The sequence below is a fragment of the Physella acuta genome, unplaced genomic scaffold, assembly GCF_028476545.2.
Source record: "Physella acuta isolate Inbredline_101_S28 unplaced genomic scaffold, ASM2847654v3 ptg000102l, whole genome shotgun sequence".
In the NCBI taxonomy this organism is placed as follows: domain Eukaryota; kingdom Metazoa; phylum Mollusca; class Gastropoda; family Physidae; genus Physella; species Physella acuta.
In genome coordinates this window covers 136,979-157,357 of record NW_026731622.1, presented here as the reverse complement: position 1 = coordinate 157,357, position 20,379 = coordinate 136,979, and the positions used below count along the sequence as shown (strand labels likewise).

Below are 20,379 nucleotides of genomic sequence, written 5' to 3'. Positions count from 1 at the left end.
TGTCTGAATTAATTAATCTCAATCTCTGCCTGATGAAGCTTTGTAATAAAGACGGCTTCAGTTTTGTAAATAGGAAACTGATGATGACTTTTATGGCATCTATTATCTAAATATTGTACATTGAAAAATACTCTTATGTATGTATAGTTTACTTTCTCAATGTCATCTTCCACGCAATGTTTACTTTCTCCAATGTCATCTTCCTCCAAATGTTTACTTTCTCCAATGTCATCTTCCTCCAAATGTTTACTTTCTCCAATGTCATCTTCCTCCAAATGTTTACTTTCTCCAATGTCATCTTCCTCCAAATGTTTACTTTCTCCAATGTCATCTTCCTCCCAATTTTCACTTTGTCAAATGTCATGTACGTGTTAATGTTTGCGTTTCCACCCAGCTAGTAAAGTAAATTATCTCAATCTTTGCTATTCTACAGGTTGTCCTATAATTACTTCTCATTCCTGTTGATATTTTGTTACATCTGCTATGGAAATCCAGAAATATTTAGTAAGTTTTCTTTTTAATATTAATTTAATCATTCATTAACATGTGCTAAAATTAGTTAATAATTTGAGTATTAATTTGTCAATAGCACATTCTGACTTGATAAATTGCCGCTATGAATCTAAGACAACAGATGAATGAAATCTTTTCGTTAAAAAATCTATATTTTAGTGATAATACATTTTCTAAATCTAGTTCTAGGGAACTTAGTTTTTGCTCTAGTAATAGCATACATTTTGAAGTATGTTAGTTTAAAAAATATATATATATGACATTATCGGGGTGTGGGAGGTGAGTGCGATTCCAAAAATGGTTTTGAAAAATTAGTAGTAATACCTAATTATAAGCAGAATATTATATTTTGTACATAATGAAACTTATAGTGTTGCTCTACAGTAAAAGCTAAAGATAAATGGCTATACTATTTACTTATCAATTTCTAAATGATTCAGGTAATTTGTGTTTTATCCTAACAGATTGCCCATCCGATTGGTACACCCATGGAGACAGTTGTTACCATATGTACAGTGATATCCCTAAATCGTATGAAGATGCTATGATTCAGTGCTCGGTAGGTGTAGCCTCGTATGTTACCATATGTACAGTGATAATCCCAAATCGTATAAAAATGCTATGATTCAGTGCTCGGTAGGTAAAGTCTCGTATGTTACCATATGTACAGTGATAATCCTAAATCGTATGAAGATGCTATGGTTCAGTGCTCGGTAGGTGAAGCATCGTATGTTACCATATGTACAGTGATAATTCTAAATCGTATGAAGTTGCTATGATTCAGTGCTCGGTAGGTGAAGCATTGTATGTTACCATATGTACAGTGATAATCCTAAATCGTATGAAGTTGCTATGATTCAGTGCTCGGTAGGTGAAGCATTGTATGTTACCATATGTACAGTGATAATCCTAAATCGTATGAAGTTGCTATGATTCAGTGCTCGGTAGGTGAAGCATTGTATGGTCACTCATTAGCGTCCGATAGTTCACTTGGTCTTTGTTTATCTCATTGGTCTTTATGTATGTGTATACACTTTGAAGTGTAGTTCGTTTGTTTTTGTTACCGAATATCAATTGGGGTGACCCGTCAAAAGAGAGCGCGACAAAAGAGCGCCGACATAAGAGCGCTGACAAAAGAGCGCCGACATAAGAGCGCCGACATAAGAGCGCAGACAAAAGAGCGCCGACATAAGAGCGCAGCCAATTAAAAAAACACATGTTGTACGCTAAATGAATATAACATGGTTAACACTTGTTTTAATTAAACAAAATGGCGATACGATAAAACAACGTGTTTATTTATCTATTATGATTAATATGTTATGAATGAAGTTTGAAAATATTTCTAACCCAAGCAGTAGCGTAGCGAGGGGGGTGGACGGGGGGGGGGGGGGTTGGACATATGTCCCCGGGCGCCGACCTTAGGGGGCGCCAAAATGGGTTGGAAAAATAAATTGAAAGGTCGAGGGGGGTGCAAATTGAAAGTTTGAGGGGGTGCACATCGAAATCTCGGGGGGGGGGGTGCAAATCGAAATCTCGAGGGGGGTGCAAATCGAAAGTTTTAGGGGGGGGGGGATGTGCAAATCGAAAAGTTTGTCCCCGGGCGCCGGGAAGGGTCGCTACGCCTCTGAACCCAAGTAACATGGAGAAGATCGAATCACAGAAAGGGAAGGTTATTATATTGGTCGAAGGCTACAGATATCAAAAGGACAGAGTAAATGCTGATGGAAGTACGACATGGAGATACTGCAAGAAAGATGGCTGCCGAGGACGGATAAAAATTTTGAACGATGTTGTTCTGTCATCATCAAAACACAATCACGCTCCAGATCCGGCTAAAAACGAAGCAGCGAAAGTTGTTTCGGCTATACGAACACGGGCAGTGGAAGGGGTGGAAAAACCAAGGCAGATTATACACAACTTAGGAATATAAATACAACTATAAAGAAACGTTTTATTAATTTAAACTTGTTTTCATTTTTTTACATTTCATTTTAGTTTATATTCTCACTTGAGCCTAACATTTAAAATCTGTGTATGTGTTATTAGATTGCGTTTTGAATAATTGGACTTCACGTTGATTGTACCTGTTTTTTAGCTAAAGAAACTGAACAATTAGTATTTTAATCAAACAATAAAGAGTTAACATCAAACGATGCCTTCTGATCTGAGTTAATTTTCATGTTCCTATTTATTAAATCTGGTTTTTCAATTTTTAGTTTGCGCTCTTATGTCGGCGCTCTTTTGTCTGCGCTCTTATGTCGGCGCTCTTTTGTCGTGCGCTCTTTTGACGGGGTGCCATCAATTGGGACTAATTAGTTTATCAGCTTCATATGCATCGTCGCACTAATGAACTTAATAACATGAAATTGTCTCGTTAATTAACTGACTGACCTACACGAAATTATCTCACTAATTAACTGACCTACAGAACATCATCTCATCACTTACAAAACATCAACTCACTAATTAGCTAATTCACGACAACCCCTACATGACACAGTATACTGTCAGCAAACACTAATTAGCTGACCTACGACATCATGTCACTAATTAGCTGACCTCCGACATCATCTCACTAATTAGCTGACCTACGACATCCCCTACACGACACCTATACCGTCAACAAAGATCTGTTTCAGACCCACGGAGCTGGAGTGGTCAGCGTAGAGACCAACCTGGAACATGAATTTATCTCGAAACTTCTACAAGTCAACGACAAGTATTTGTAAGTTCAATCGGGCGCTTGTAAAATCTAAATTTCTACGTTATCTAGTTATTTGTTGGTTAAAAATGTAAGATTAATTTGTCTTTATTTTTACGGAGCTTAGGTATTACATTTTTTTCTGTTTTACCCGTTACTGTAAATTTTGATAAAATGTATTTACGACGCTGAAATTGTTTGCAGACGAGAATGGTACACAAGCGGTATCAAGGAGGCAAAACTACGAACCGGAAGTGGATTCCTGTGGAAGAGTACGGGCAACTTGGTGGAGGGGTCGGAGAGTTTCTGGCAGGAAGGCCTTGACCTTAGCTCATCTGTTGGAGCCATTGTTTATAAATATGTTGGTAAGTTCATCTGTTGGTGCCATTGTTTATAAATATGTTGGTAAGTAGCCGTCTGAATTTACAATGTGATTGTTTATTATCATGTAATAACTGACTCTATTTACACAATATATTTTTATGTGTTTGGATACTTCAAAACCTCCATTTATCGAAATTAAGATATTTATAAGATATAATTTTACTCTTCTTTGTAACAATATATTTTTTTCTACTTATTATTCGATACTTGAAACATTGAAGATATTGTACATTTTATAAATCGTTTTAAAAATACTATAAATTTACACTGTCAGTAGACAGATTTTTATTGTAAAACATGTGTATACCCCTTCAAAAGTCGAGGGCTATAGATGGAGCATTGCAGACCCTTCACAAAAACTGCCATTTATCTGTGAGGTCCCTAAGTCAGAGGCTTACAGGATCATTCAGGACTTCAGGGATTTCAGTAAGTTGTTTCTTTATCTTTTCTTTTAGTCTATGTATGGTGTGTTGTTGCTAGGAGAAGTGTTCGAGAATAAGGCACACTTTAGATTATTATAAACACATTGACCAGATACACAATGGTTCCGTGTACGTGTAGATATAGAAGACACCTCGACCTTTGCTGTGTGTAGCTATTGTAGCTATGTCCTTTTATCAATAAATCTTGCCAGAAATTAAAAAAAAATAATTCTTGAACCCCCCCCCCTCTCAGATTATGGGGTGGAAAGGACTGATCCCAAGCTGGCACAAAGAGGACCCCACTTCATCCTGCAGCCCCAGAACACGGTGGTGGTGGGGTCGCCGCTGACGGTGGAGCTGGAGTGTGTCGTCGACGGGTACCCGCCCCCAACCTACTCCTGGTGGAAGGGAGAGAACTACCAACAACAACTCACAGCTGAGAAAGATCAGCGCTACACCCTGACCAACGGGAAGCTTATCATTACAGTAATTTTATTCAGTTCTATTTTTAGCTCATCATTACAGTAATTTTATTCAGTTCTATTTTTAGTTCATCATTACAGTAATTTTATTCAGTTCTATTTTTAGTTCATCATTAATTTTATTCAGTTCTATTTTTAGCTCATCATTACAGTAATTTCATTCAGTTCTTTTTTTAGCTCATCAATAGAGAAATTCGGTTCTGTTTTTAGCTCATCATTACAGTAATTTTATTCAGTTCCATTTTCATTTCACTATGTACTGGTCGATTTTCAATGCGGATTAAACACATATTTACGCAGAAAAACAATAAATAGTATATTATTGTTATACATATTGCTACATTATCACAGTTTCTGATCATATACTAAAAGATCGTTGCTCTGTATACTTAATTATGACGTCTACTGTGTATATCTGTCTTAATTCTGATACCTTCTGTCTAAATATTGAAGTCTGCCGTGTCTGACTGTCTGTCTTAATGCTGACGTTAGTCGTGTAAGTCTTAATTCTGAAGTCTGTTGTCTCAGCCTGTCTTAACACTTATGTCTGCGTGTATGTCTGTCTTAACACTTATGTCTGTGTGTATGTCTGTCTTCCTCCCAGAATCCCCAGGATGTTCTAGACGGTGGCAAGTATCGGTGCCGGGCCGAGAATAAAAACGGCGTTGTCATTGGCAACGGTGTGGAACTGTCTTTTGGAAGTAGGTCATATAATAGACCAGTTGTTGAAATGTGGGTCATGTGTCAGACAAATAAGAATCGCTTGAATTGTAGATCAGTATAGATCATTTGTAATTTTTCAAAATCTTAAACCTGATGATATTTTGGTTTTTATATTAAATATTTTGGAAGCAGGCAATTTAACATACATATATCCTTGATTATTCCCTAGAAACAGCAATGCCAATATATATTTAAAAATACGAGTTTCATTTGTTTCTCACGGCATTAATTTCTAAATGTTGAAAATCTGTTTAGCTATGGGTGAGTTCTCGAATGTTCCTGACGCACCTGTCAACGCCAAAGCCTTTGAAGGTGCCGCCATAGACTGCAGTAAACTGGCCTTTAAACCAGGTGAGATGTGCAACATTATCAACATGTTAACCAGGCTTCGCATCCATAACATCGACTGCTAACCCCAAAGTCACGAGTCCCTTGCTAGAGTCGTAGCACATCCTTCTGTCCACCCAGCTCTGATGGGTACCTGACTTAATGAAGGAAAGTAAAGGCGGTTCATTACACTCTCCCTTTATACAACCTAGTCACAGAAATAAGTGAACTCTACCAGTTTCCGACAGTGAACTGTACTTTTACTTTACTTGTCTTACCAATAGCGTATTAGATCTATGTTCACCTTTGTATGCTTGAATTTACTGACTATGGTTACTCTACTTTCTAAAGTTATGTTTACTTTGTACTTTCCCCAGCTGTGAAGTACAACTGGTACAAACAAAGTACAACCCACTTCGTCAGGCCAGAGTACCAGAAGTACATGTTTATATCGCAGAATGGGAAGCTGTACTTTTCAGAGGTATGCTGTGATGGTGGTAGGACGGTGGGGGGGGGGGGGGTCATCGTGGGGGTCATGGTGGTGATGGGCGGGGGTCATAGTGGGGAACATAACGGGTCAATGTGAGTATCGTGGTTGTTATGGGTGGTGGTCCTTGTGGGGTCATGGGGGTCATGGTTGAGGGTCATTGTGACGTGTTGTATGGGTCATAGTGGTGTCTTGGTTGAGATCTTGGTGGGGGTCATGGTGGGGGTCATGGTGGAGGGTCATGGTGGGGGGTCATAGTGGGGGGTCATAGTGGGGGGTCATAGTGGGGGGTCATGGTGGGGGGGTCATGGTGGGGGGTCATTGTGGGGTCATGGTGGGGGGGGTCATGGTTGGGGGTCATGGTGGGGGGATCAGGGTGGGGGGTCATGGTGGGGGGGATCAGGGTGGGGGTCATGATGGCGGGTCATGGTGGGGGGTCATGATGAGGGATATGAAGGGGCTCCTGCTGATGGTGAGTTTGAGAGGGGATGACTATGCTACCATCAGAGGTTAATTAGCTCAAGGGAGAGCACTTTCTGCTGACACAACAGGGAGATAATAAATTCAAAAGTCTATAGTGCAAGTGACTACCGAAAGAATGCGACATGAATACCTTGAGTGTTGTTGTTTCACCTGTGTTCAGGTATCCCGAGCAGACGAGGGGATGTACTACTGTCTGGCGGTCTTGTCAGGGGTCAACCAGTACACCATCTCATCCTTACAGCCGCCGTCTAGAACATCGCTGCCCATATCTCTGCACGTGCATGACCAGGGTGAGTCAGATTTTACACATCAGGTCTGTAGGCTAGGAGGGGTCGGCGTGGTCGAGTCGGTAAAGCTCAAGATTGCTAAACCGAAAAGTCTCGAGTTCGAACCCTCGGGCAGATGAGGCTAGTTAACTGGGGACAGCCACTCTTCTAGGAGAGACAACTAGTTTGTTCTTGGTTGGACAAAGGCTATGGAAGCAAATCCAAAAAGAAAAGCAGGCTGAAATCGGAGTCAATAGCCTCAATGGCGCTTAGCCAGTTGACACGTATTCTTAATTGTGTTGGAGGGGTCCCTTACAACACTACAATTAAGAACGAAGAAGAAGAAAAAAGATGTAGGCTAGGAAGTTTGATTTACTTTTCTGTTGGCTTTTATTCTAAGAATATAACTATTGTACCAGCTTTTTTTTTGTACATAAAACAACCTTAAAAAATGTATAGAAATAATCTTTTACATGCACTTAAAATAAGTAAACAAAAATAACTGCTATTTTTCTTCTATTTTTTCTATCCAATCGGATATAACCTAATATAAACTTATACAACGTGTTACAATCTGACCAATCGCATGATCCTATCCCCAGCCCCTAAGGCCGACTGGGGGCCGGTCATACAGAACGAGTTTATCGCCATCTTCCCCACCCCGCCCATCGCTGGACAAGACGTTCGTCTGGAGTGTTTTGCCTATGGATCGTAAGACATTTTGTATTTCATCAGTGTCATGTCATGATTTCAATGTTTTGCCTATGGATCGTAAGACATTTTGTATTTTATCAGTGTCATGTCATGATTTCAATGTTTTGCCTATGGATCGTAAGACATTTTGTATTTCATCAGTGTCATGTCATGACCTCTTACCTATTCGCTCTGTGACATTAGACTGCTAGCTTTCACAATAGGTAACTGGTAACATATTTCTCCTGGGGAGGGATACTTGAAACTTTCAGAGCGGATACTGGTTAGAGTGTATATTTTGTATATAAATTCAACGTCTTGGTTGGGGGTAGGTATCGTAACTCCCCCCTCCCCCGCTCCTCTCTGTTATAACTGAGTCTATTGTTGATACTAGTGGGTTATCCACCCCCCCCCCATCCGTCCCACACCTGAACTGGGCCAGCCAACTAGTGAGTAGCATCATCAATGGACTCAGTTATAACACTCCCCACCCCGAGGAGATACCTAATGTCATCGTTATCGGATCTCAGTGACTGATCTCCGTAGTGTGTCACCTTTTTAAACTTCATAAAACCAAGCAAAACATTTTGTTCTTAGACTAGGCCGCCCAAAACTCAGCAAGGGAGATGTACTCAATAGCAAGACAAAACAAACTTTGACCGTACTTGTCTACTTCCTTCACATCCCATACAATCCAAAAGTTGTTTGGTTCCTTCCACAGATCCAACTCCGAGTTCCAGTACAGCTGGCACCGTCAGAACAAATCCTTGCCGGCCAACTCCTACCAGAGTGACCACGGCCGTGTGCTGACCATCCGAGATGCCAGACTTGAAGACCAGGGCGTGTACACCTGTTCTGTGACGCGGAGTTCCAGCACGGGGGACAGGAAGTCTGTTGACCTTAAACTTGGAGGTGAGCACACTGGGTGACCTTAAACTTGGAGGTGAGCACACTGGGTGACCTTGAACTTGGAGGTGAGCTCAGTGGGTACCCTTGAACTTGGAGGTAAGCACACTGGGTGGCCTTAAACTTGGAGGTGAGCACACTGGGTGACCTTGAACTTGGAGGTAAGGACAATGAGTTACCTAATAATGGTATGATACTGTGTTCCAGCCAAACCCTACTTCATCAACCCCATCAAGGACCAGCACGCAGACGTGGGTGGGCGACTCACCTGGCGCTGCGATGCACGTGCAAGTCCCGCACCTGTCTACGAGTGGTACAAAAACGGGGAGCGCTTGAAAACGGACAACGAAACGAATATCATAGCAAGTATTTTTTTTTTAAACTTTAGCACGACAGTTAAATTTTAATATTTTTATTGAATGAAATTATAAAAAAAACAAAGTTTAGTTTTTAGTTACCTACAATTTTAGTTTTAAAAGACTGAGCATTTTATATTTTTGAAATTTATTTTTACCATGGTGTCTGTAAAACAGGTTAACCACAACATCCTCGTGTTTACCGTGCTGGATCCGAACCTCCACAACGGCATGTACCAATGCGCGGCGTCCAACAGCCACGGCACCACAATGTCTGAAGGTCAACTACGTGTCTTAGGTCAGTTCTAGAGCTTTGACTGGTCAGTTTTTTGTTAAATATTGATCAGCTTTAGAGACGGAATTAAAAAAGTGACCTCTTCAAACCTGACGGTTTATAGGGCAAGTGAAGTTGAGTTCACTTGTTTCTGTTACCTCGGCATATGAAGAGATAGTGTGGTCAGCACTATACCCAGTCGCCTTTACTTTCCCAAACCCAATTTCTTGCTTGTCAAATACACAAACATAAACAATCTTTTTATAAATATGTATTTTCATTATTAGGTTACAAGTAAACTTAAGCATTTATCATCAGCAGGTAGCAAATAATCAAATTAATAATCAAATTAATAATCAAATTAATAATCAAATTAATAATCAAATTAATGACAATTTTAAACTAAAAAGTTCGCCAGCTTTACTTGTATAACCTAGCTAGACAATAATGTAAGGATTTTTTAAAATTTCTAAGTAATGTCAGACCAGTAGGCTATACATTTAGCCAGGAGTCAGAAAATCATCCTAAATCTAATTTGTTTTTTTTAAATGTGTTTTGATGTTGTTTTTTTTTTTTTTACAATTTCAGCTTTCGCACCAAATTTCCGGAAATACCCGCTGCCGCACATCACACGTGCGTCAAACGTCGGCAACCTGACCTTGATATGTCGTCCCGAGGCCGCACCGCTCCCCACCATCACGTGGTTTAAAAATGGCATCGAGCTGTCGACGTCACTGATGAACATGGAGCAGGGGGTGCACGGGCAGCTGACGGTCGTGGGGATCACCAAGGGGGACGAGGGGACGTATGTATGTAAGGCGACCAACGCTCTGGGGGAGGCCGAGGATAGGACGACTGTCCGAGTCATAGGTTTGTACGTGTGTGGGTGTGTGTGTATTTGGTGTGTGTAGGTATATGTGCATGTGTGGGTGTGTGAGCAGTAGTTCGTATAGTTGTGCGCGTGTGTCAGGGGTGTATGCGTGAGTAAGTGTAGGAGATATGCGCGTATGTGTGGGAGGTGCATGAATGCTTATATATGTATGAGTATGTGTTCGTATGTGTGTTGTTATATGTGTGTATAAGGTTTTTCAATAGTGCGTGTTAAAATAGTGAGTTTGGGCGTGTGATAATGTGTGTTGGGGGTATGTGCGTTTTGGGTACACTTGTAAGACTCTGAGATGTGTATGTGCTAAGTAAGTCAATATTTTTGTTAAAACAAAACAAAAGTGAATTGATGAATACTTTATGACATGCCTTTTTCAACTTTCTTATTTACCGTATTAAAATGTAACATTTTTAAAACTACACACCCTCAACTAAAACAGAATGCTCAAAATAACATATCAATTTAAGACAGGAACGATAATCCAGTTTTAAGTTTAGTTGTAAGTTTAATTTGGTTATTTCCCTTTGACCATTGTTAAAACAAAAATTTATAAAATTTACAAGACATGTTTTCAAAATTTCTAGAAGGTACAGCTATTACTGTGGCACCACAAGACCAGACAGCACTCTTCAACACCACCGTGTTCCTCTTCTGCCACGCCTCCTATGCCAAGGGCACCGACATGATCTACAGCTGGTTGTTCAATGGACATCCCATAGATTTGTACCGTAATCCTGAGTACCGCCCGGTATGCTCAACTCAATCATAGGTCTTTTGTGTAGTTTGAAAACTGGCCGGTACGGTCAACTCAATCATAGGTCTTTTGTGTATTTTAAAACTAGCCGGTATGGTCAACTTCATCATTTGTCATTTTTGTTTTTTAAACTGACCAATATGGTCTACTTAAACATTTGTAGTTTGTTTTTTTTTTCAAAATTCTAAGTTTCGGGCAACTTAGTAATTGATTATTTGGGTTATTCGAATTGATCATTAATCAACATAATAACTGTTTACTTGTTTTTCATATGTTGTTTGTATGAGCGTGTATGTGTTCTAATGTAGGCGTGTGGTTAGGCTAGATGACCCAATGTTCACGATGACGTCATCCACAGGTGCAAGATGACGCGACAGGTAAAACAGGCCTGTACATCCAGCAGGTAAACCTGCACCACGCAGGCTACTACGAGTGTCAGGCTACAACCACCCTGAGCAGCGACAAGAGGGGGGCGTTTTTAACGGTCGTGGGTGAGTACGTTTTTAACGGTCGTTGGTGAGTACGTTTTTAACGGCCATTGGTGAGTACGTTTTTAACGGTCGTGGGTGAGTACGTTTTTAACGGCCGTGGGTGAGTACGTTTTTAACGGTCGTGGGTGAGTACGTTTTTAACGGTCGTGGGTGAGTACGTTTTTAACGGTCGTGGGTGAGTAAAACAACGTTTTTAACGGTCGTGGGTGAGTACGTTTTTAACGGTCGTGGGTGAGTAAAACAACGTTTTTAACGGTCGTGGGTGAGTACGTTTTTAACGGTCGTGGGTGAGTAAAACAACGTTTTTAACGGTCGTGGGTGAGTACGTTTTTAATGGTCGTGGGTGAGTACGTTTTTAACGGTCGTGGGTGAGTACGTTTTTAACGGTCGTGGGTGAGTACGTTTTTAACGGTCGTGGGTGAGTACGTTTTTAACGGTCGTGGGTGAGTACGTTTTTAACGGTCGTGGGTGAGTAAAACAACGTTTTTAACGGTCGTGGGTGAGTACGTTTTTAACGGTCGTGGGTGAGTAAAACAACGTTTTTAACGGTCGTGGGTGAGTACGTTTTTAACGGTCGTGGGTGAGTAAAACAACGTTTTTAACGGTCGTGGGTGAGTACGTTTTTAACGGTCGTGGGTGAGTACGTTTTTAACGGTTGTTGGTGAGTACGTTTTTAACGGTCGTGGGTGAGTACGTTTTTAACGGTCGTGGGTTAGTAAAACAACGTTTTTAACGGTCGTGGGTGAGTACGTTTTTAACGGTCGTGGGTGAGTACGTTTTTAACGGTTGTTGGTGAGTACGTTTTTAACGGTCGTGGGTGAGTAAAACAACGTTTTTAACGGTCGTGGGTGAGTACGTTTTTAACGGTCGTGGGTGAGTACGTTTTTAACGGCCATGGGAGAGTACGGTTTTAACGGTCGTGGGTGAGTAGAACAGTTTTTTTAACAGTCGTTGGTGAGTAGAAAAGATTGTTGTTATTTTTTCGTTGAGTATTCGTTTCTTGAACAATGCATTTTTCAAGGGTACTGTGTGAGCATCATAGATCAAAGAACTTGTATCTATTACTTATCAGGTAGACTATGATTAAAGCCTAGCACATGGAAGGTAATATAAAAGCTGTGTAAATACTAATGAAGTAGAGTTCTGTGGCCTCGGCATATCAAGAGATGATGTGTTCAGCACTTTGCCCAGTCGTCCTTAATTTCCCTAAAGTGAGTCGGGTACCATCAGAGCTAGGTGGACTCAAGGACGTTCTATCGGACTCTAGCCGGGGATTCGAACTTAAGACTTTCGGGTTCACAGTCATGTTCTCTACCATCCTACCTCACCATATTTTTATACTACTTGATAATTCCTAAATACAAGCAATGTATTTCGACTTGACGTTCAATGTATGACTAGTTTTGAATACATTCTTTTTCAGCAAATCACCTTCCTCCCTATCCCCCCCTCTACTCAATTGTGTTACTGACCCCACACATGCATCTTACCCACAGGTCCACCGTTTGAGCCTGCGGGTGTTGAGGCCGACACGACAACCGTCACCAACATAAGCGCTCTGGTCAGGTAGGTTTCAACCTGGTTTAATCAGTCCCAACCTCTTCAGGTAGGTTTAAACCTGGTTTAACCAATCCCAACCTCCTCAAGTAGGTTTAAACCTTGTTTAACCAGTCCCAACGTCCTCAGATAGGTTTAAACCTGGTTTAACCAATCCCAACCTCCTCAAGTAGGTTTCAACCTTGTTTAACCAGTCCCAACCTCCTCAAGTAGGTTTCAACCTGGTGTAATCAGTCCCAACCTCCTCAGTCATATTTCAACCTGATTTAACCAGGGGTGGGCTATTGGTTTTTGCATGAAGCCCTGAAAAGTATTATCAAGGTCTAAAATTAAAGCGTCATATTGTTTTTAAATTGTGAAACATTTTTTTTTTAAATTTGTGACCTGTAGGTGGATTGAGAATGAGAACAATGGCCGACCCATCACTCACTACATTGTGGAGGCGGCCAATGCTTATGACGCGGATACCTGGGACGTCGTTATAGGAAGTAGGTCATGTAACTAGGTCATAGATTTAAAAGTTGTTTATAGCCATGAAAACTCGTTAGACCAGAGGCGTAGCGACCCTTCCCGGCGCCTCGGGCAAACTTTCAATTTGGCGCCCCCCTCGGAAGCAAATTTTCAATTTGATTTGCACCCCCCCCCCCCTCCTCAAACTATTTATAATGCAAAAATGCGGCTAAAATGACATTTTAATTTGTTTTTCCAACCCATTTTGGCGTCCCCTCTAAGGTCGGCGCCAGGGGACATAAGTACCCCCCTTTCGCTACGCCTCTGCGTTAGACAAAGTAGGTCATCACGTTTTTACCTGTTAAACGAAGGTCGTGAAATGAAATAGTTTACGGTCAGATGTTACCCAGATGTAGCCCGTTTGCCGTCAAATTGTTGCCCTTATCTCGCCAGATCTGCCCGCGGAGCAGACGATCCACTCGGTCGAGGTCAAGCGGTTTGTCGTGGTCACTGGTCTGCTGCCTGGGTGTGGCTACAGGTTCAGGCTCAAGGCCGTCAACAATCTAGGCGAGAGCCCTCCCAGTGAGCCTTCAGGTAACATTCACATTTCCTTCAGGTAACATTCACATTTCCTTCAGGTAACATTCACATTTCCCTCAGGTAACATTCACGATTTCCTTCAGGTAATATTCACGATTTCCTTCAGGTAACATTCACGATTTCCTTCAGGTAATATTCACGATTTCCTTCAGGTAACATTCACGATTTCCTTCAGGTAACATTCACGATTTCCCTCAGGTAACATTCACGATTTCCCTCAGGTAACATTCACGATTTCCCTCAGGTAACATTCACGATTTTTCTCAGGTAACATACGTTTAACCTGAAGTAACATACATATCTTCTTCGGTCAACTTACACATTATAGTTAGTTGTATTGTTTCATATATCGAATAAATCGCTCAGGGATGTGTTTAATGTCACGCAGCCCGTGGGTTTTAAAAGCGTTTTTCTCACTACCACCCTCCCCCCCCCCCCCCACGAAAGAGAAGCAAATATAATATTTAAGCAACATGTGAATTTTGTTCCAGGTTTTATACAGACCCGTAGCGCCCCACCCAGTATCCCACCCGAGTGCGTGGGTGGTGGGGGTGGTAAAGTGGGTGACCTAATTATGACTTGGAAGGTAGGACTTTTTTGTGTGTTTTGTTTACTATTCTTAAAATAAACATCCGATGTCTCACTGTATAAACTATGACAGTGGACAGCAGTCACCATGGTATCAGTTAAGCTGTGTTGTTGTTTTGACCAGATGTCATGTAGATGACATTGTGCCGACATACCTCAGCCAAACTCTACTTCACCTTTTCAGCCCCTGACGCGAGCACAGCAGGCGGGGGAGGGGATCGGATACAGGTTGTACTGGAGGAGACACACAGACAGACCAGAGGATGTTTGGAGTGTTGTAAGTACTGGGGGTGGGGTGGGGGAGGGGAGGGGCGGGGGAGGGGATCGGATACAGGTTGTACTGGAGGAGACACACAGACAGACCAGAGGATGTCTGGAGTGTTGTAAGTACTGGGGGTGGGGTGGGGACGAGGGGTTTAGGGGTGGGGGAGGGGATCGGATACAGGTTGTACTGGAGGAGACACACAGACAGACCAGAGGATGTCTGGAGTGTTGTAAGTACTGGGGGTGGGGTGGGGACGAGGGGTTTAGGGGTGGGGGAGGGGATCGGATACAGGTTGTACTGGAGGAGACACACAGACAGACCAGAGGATGTCTGGAGTGTTGTAAGTACTGGGGGTGGGGTGGGGGCGAGGGGTTTAGGGGAGGGGGTGGGGGAGGGGATCGGATACAGGTTGTACTGGAAGAGACACACCGACAGACCAGAGGATGTCTGGAGTGTTGTAAGTACTGGGGGTAGGGGAGGTGTGGGGGTGGGAGTGGGGGAGGTGGTGGGGAGGGGTGGAACAGTTTGTATTGGAGGTTGTATTGGAGGAGACATACTGACAGACCCGAGGATGTTTGGAATGTTGTAAGTACTGGGGGTGGAGGTAGGGGAAGTGTGGGGGTGGGGGTAGAGGAGGTGTTGGGGTGGGAGTAGGGGGAGTGGTAGGGGAGGGGTGGCACAGGTTGTATTGGAGGTGACATACTGACAGACCCGAGGATGTATGTAGTGTTGTAAGTACTGGGGGAGGGGGCGAGGGATGTAACGGAAGGGGTGGGGGAGTGGTGGTACAGTTTGTACTGCGTAGGTAGGGGTGGGTGAAATAACGAGAAACCGAAGAAAATAACAAATGTCTAAATGTAAACAAACAAATCACAAGCAAATTCTAAAGAATGGTCTAATCTACCCAGATTTTAGCCAACATGTTTTCAATGACAACAAACTAAATAGAATATTTTCTGCCGTAATTTTATTCAGTTTTGACTGGTATTCGTCTATCTAGGCAGAAGTCGTTGGTAACGAAGGTCGTCACGTGACTTTGGTGGGGGTGGAGTTCTATTACCTGGAGTACGACTTCAAGATTCAGGCCTTCAACAACCACGGGATGGGCCCTAACAGTTCTGTGGTGGTCATCATGTCTGCTGAAGACCGTAGGTTTTAACAGTCTTCCACTCTTAGAAGCTTTAAAATTTGTGCCCTCATTATTTCTTGATGTTTTTATTTTAACCAATGCCCGTGGCAATGCCCACTGTAAATATGTCCTATTGCTTTGATCAGTGCCTGTAGCTGTACCGACTAATGTGATGGCAGACGGCTATAACGGGACCGCCATGACAGTCATGTGGACCCCTGTACCGCAGGTGCGAGAAATCGCGCGGGGAAAAATCGTCGGCTACCAGGTAAGTCATGTTTAGAGCTACGATGTAAGCTCCCTTGAGCTAGTCTAGCTGAAACATATATTAGCCCCATTAGCTAAATTGTCTGACTGATGCCATGTTGTAAACCTGTATATATTTACCATATTGTACACCTGACTATATTTACTATGTGTTACACCCGTATATATATATTAACATGCTGTACACCTGTATATATTTAACATCCTGTACACCTGTATATATTCACCATGCTGTACACCCGTATATATATATATATATATATATATATATATATATATATATATTACCATGCTGTACACCTGTATATATTTACAATGCTGTACACCTGTATATATTACCATGCTGTACACCTGTATATATTACCATGCTGTACACCAATATATATCTACCATGTTGTACACCTGTATAAATTGACCATGCTGTACACCTGTATATATTTACCATGTTTTACACCCTTATATATATATTACCATGCTGTACACATGTATATATTACCATGCTGTACACCTGTATATATTTACCATGCTATACACCTGTATAAATTTACCATACTGTACACCTGTCTATATTTACCATGCTGTACACCAAATTTACCATGCTATATACCTGTACAGATCAACTACTGGCACTACACCGAGGTGGCCACCGACTACAAAGAGTTTATCAGACACTACGGACAGATCGATAACGGTATCGTCATCGGTCTGATCAGCGACAACTTCTACTACTTCACCATACAAGTCTACAACTCGGCGGGCCTGGGTCCCATCTCTGAGTACTACTTTCAGGAAACGCTTCATGCACGTGAGTAGAGAGTGGGAGGGAAATCGGTAGGAGGGGGTGGGTGAGTTGGAGGGTGGGATCGTGATTATTATAACTTAAAGCACTATATAATGACATATAAGCATTTAATATTTTTTTCTTAGGTCGTAAGTATTATTCAATCATATAGGTTGAAAAAGGCAATTCTTCAAATTACGTTATAAATAATATTTGCATTGGATATTATATGCAAATGAAACATGGCTGTGTGCTCATTACATAAAATGGATTGTGTGGTCAGTATTTACACAGCCGAAGTCATTACTCTCCTCCCTTCCTCCCCCCCCCCCCCCCAGATGTGGGTGGACTTTGAAACGTCGAACTCGGAACCGGGACGCGTGCAATTGTTGTGTTAACAGTAATATCACGTGTACATCTAGTAAAATCCTCGTCTTTTTCTGTCCAGCCGCCTCTCAGTACCCAGAGGAGATCCGGGTCTACTCGGCCGGTGGTCACCACGTCGAGATCTGGTGGAGGGGCATCCACATCTCCCAGCCCGAGGGTAACATCCACGGCTTTGTGGTGAGTATAGGGGCATCCACATCTCCCAGCCCGAGGGCAACATTCACGGCTTTGTGGTGAGTATAGGGGCATCCACATCTCCCAGCCCGAGGGCAATATCCACGGCTTTGTGGTGAGTATAGGACCATCCACATATCCAACATCCACGGCTTTGTGGTGAGTATAGGGGCATCCACATCTCCCAGCCCGAGGGCAATATCCACGGCTTTGTGGTGAGTATAGGACCATCCACATATCCAACATCCACGGCTTTGTGGTGAGTATAGGGGCATCCACATCTCCCAGCCCGAGGGCAATATCCACGGCTTTGTGGTGAGTATAGGACCATCCACATATCCAACATCCACGGCTTTGTGGTGAGTATAGGGGCATCCACATTTCCAACATCCACGGCCACAATTTTTGTGTACATTTATTGGCTACGTGGAACATGAGCATGTGTACAGTGTACACAATTACTTACTATTCGATTAAGCCTATTCCCCGCGTGAGTAAAGGGGCAAGTCGTTATTTCTCTCAAGAAATAGAATTAAAATTACTTTCAAAACGTATGGTCATTTTGTTGTGAAATGAGTTTTCAATTACCTGTGTCTTCCAGTTTTCTTTTTACTTGGTTAGTCCTTGTTAAATCGAGTCATGCTTTTAAGTTTGTTTTCTAAATGTTTCTCATATCATCTACAATTTACTTATTAATATTAACCTAATCTGTTTTTAATCTCCCAAATATTACTTGCTGGTTGATACAGGCTATACTTGAATAATTAAATTTTAAAGAAATTGAACTCATTATTTCGATGCTTGCACTGCCTTGCTTTAAATTACTCTATAACAAAATAAAAGCTTAGAAAGGTCCCACTCTGCCCACAGATCTACTACTGGCATGCTAATGAGGACCACAGGACCTCGTGCCGTTACGTCATCCATGACCACCACGCCCACCACGCCCACATCGAGGTGGACCCGGGGGTGGTGTATGCCGTCAGGGTGTGCGCCTTCAGTGAAGGGGGGTACGGCAAGAAGTCTCTCACCACATACTTCGTCATAGGTAGGTCACACAGAGGCGTGGCTGTGGGGGTGGGCGTCTTAGGTGGGCCCCACAGAGGCGTGGCTCTATAGGTGGGCGTCATAGGTGGGTCGGACAGAAGCGTGGCTCTAGTGGTGGCTGTCGTAGGTAGGTCGAGTGAGATGAAGCACAACGGTGCAGCTCTAGATGTGAAGGAGGGGGGGGGGTCATCTCCAGCGTCGAGATATATTGCTACTGCACTGATATAGGATCAAACGTATCAAACAATAACACATTGGTCAAAGTAAATAGTGACGTTTAAAGATTACTAATTGAATGTCCACAAAAACAAATATTGTGTTTCTTTAAAATGAAACTAATTTCGTGTTTCGGCTAATCAGAGGCTTCGTCATATAAAAAATGCGAAATTGGAAATTCGCGAAAATTAAATTGGGCGACAAATTTTACTAACATCATACAGCGTTAAGCCTAAGAAAAAAAATCTTGCATAAAAGTGCATTTTTTAATTGAAATATGTTTATTTGGGAATATAGATTTTCATTCGAATGAACTTTAACAAGTACGAGTTTTCTTAATATACATCAATATTCATTTTTTCTTATTCAGTTGATAAACATTTTTTTTCAAATTATTTTTTTAATACATTTTTTATAAACTTTATGTCTGAAGTTTGTTGATCGCTTGTTGTTTAGGTTTAGTTATAACTTGTTGATTGTTAATGAATCTTTATAACCATTTCTAAGTATGATAAAAGAATTTGAGTGAATAAAACACAGTCTTAGTTTTTTAACGAGTATTTTGAGAAATGTTTAGTTACTTCTTAAGAACAACTGAATTTGTAAGATAACTAACTTGTAAACCAGGACAATTTTTTTTTATAAATAAACCAGAAACTGCAGGTCTCATTTATTTTCATTAACTTAAAAAAAAAACAACAAAGGTAACTATTTTTAGGGAATCGACTTTTAAATATATTTTTTTCCCTTAAATAAAGTTAGAATATTTTATAATTTACTGTATTTTAGACTAATAGATACCTTTTACAACAAAAAATAGTATACTCCTCTAATTGCTACTTAATTTAAAAAAAAAACCTCAATTGTTTCTAAAAGTTGACTTAACCGGAGGTTCATCAATTACAATAAAAGATTTCCTAATTGTAGATTTTGATAGTGTGCTGTTTTTCTAATTTGATTTCCCCTTTGTGGTACTTGACGATTTTTGTTTGCAGAGGGTAACAACGTGTTGGTGGACTATAATCTGGCTAAGACAGTTGAGGCGTTCAAATCATCGGCCTGGTCATCGCTTCATGCTTCACGCTTCACGCTTCATCTTGCTGTTTTAGTTATATTTGTGTGCTTGTGATAATAGGTTCATCGCTTCACGCTTCATCTTGCTGTTTTAGTTATATGTGTGTGCTTGTGATAATATGTTCATCGCATCACGCTTCATCCTGTTGTCTTAGTTATATTTGTCTGCTTGTGATAATAGGTGTTAAAGGATAGCCAGATCTAGAGACCAACACTTACTTCTGTACGAGCGGATCAATAATGTGTACATATATATATGTAAATACATTGAATTGTATACATCGAATGGCTTTGTAAAAATATATTTCAATATCAAGGCTTAACCGAATCACAATTGGTATTCCCTTGAATTTTCTTTTTAAATAACGCCAGCTTTCTGTTTTAAATTTTTTGTTTTTAAATGAAATCATTGGGGAATAAAGCTTTGACTAATGGAAGATTCCCTGGTAATATTTTTTCCAATAGTTCATATCCATGTGGACGTATAATTGAAAAGTCAGTTATTACATTATGAAATTAATTTGGATTATTCAAACAAATAATTTTAACATTACCTATGTACCGAGATGTCTGAAACAGATGAACTCTACGTTATCTACTTCATGTGTCTTGGGCCATATTATGTCTTTTGGCAGTTGGAATGTCACCCAGTTCAAGACGGTGTTTGTCTCCCGTCGGAGATGGTGTCACCCC

At 41.3% G+C, this 20,379-nt stretch overlaps 1 protein-coding gene across 1 annotated transcript; it reads left to right on the top strand.

Moving 5' to 3' along the window:
* The first annotated feature begins 1,021 nt into the window (after positions 1–1,021).
* Positions 1,022–19,741, top strand: LOC131930985 (contactin). Its single transcript, XM_059287660.1, has 27 exons — positions 1,022–1,072; positions 3,156–3,241; positions 3,422–3,582; positions 3,920–4,027; positions 4,277–4,509; positions 5,110–5,206; positions 5,484–5,579; positions 5,933–6,036; positions 6,686–6,815; positions 7,394–7,502; positions 8,206–8,396; positions 8,598–8,752; positions 8,924–9,044; positions 9,609–9,890; positions 10,491–10,654; positions 11,019–11,151; positions 12,648–12,717; positions 13,099–13,196; positions 13,612–13,752; positions 14,250–14,344; positions 14,531–14,623; positions 15,612–15,759; positions 15,887–16,008; positions 16,623–16,812; positions 17,237–17,352; positions 18,220–18,397; positions 19,608–19,741. Exons 1-27 carry the CDS (start codon positions 1,022–1,024, stop codon positions 19,739–19,741), a joined length of 3,606 nt encoding a protein of 1,201 aa, XP_059143643.1.
* The last annotated feature ends 638 nt before the right edge of the window (positions 19,742–20,379 follow it).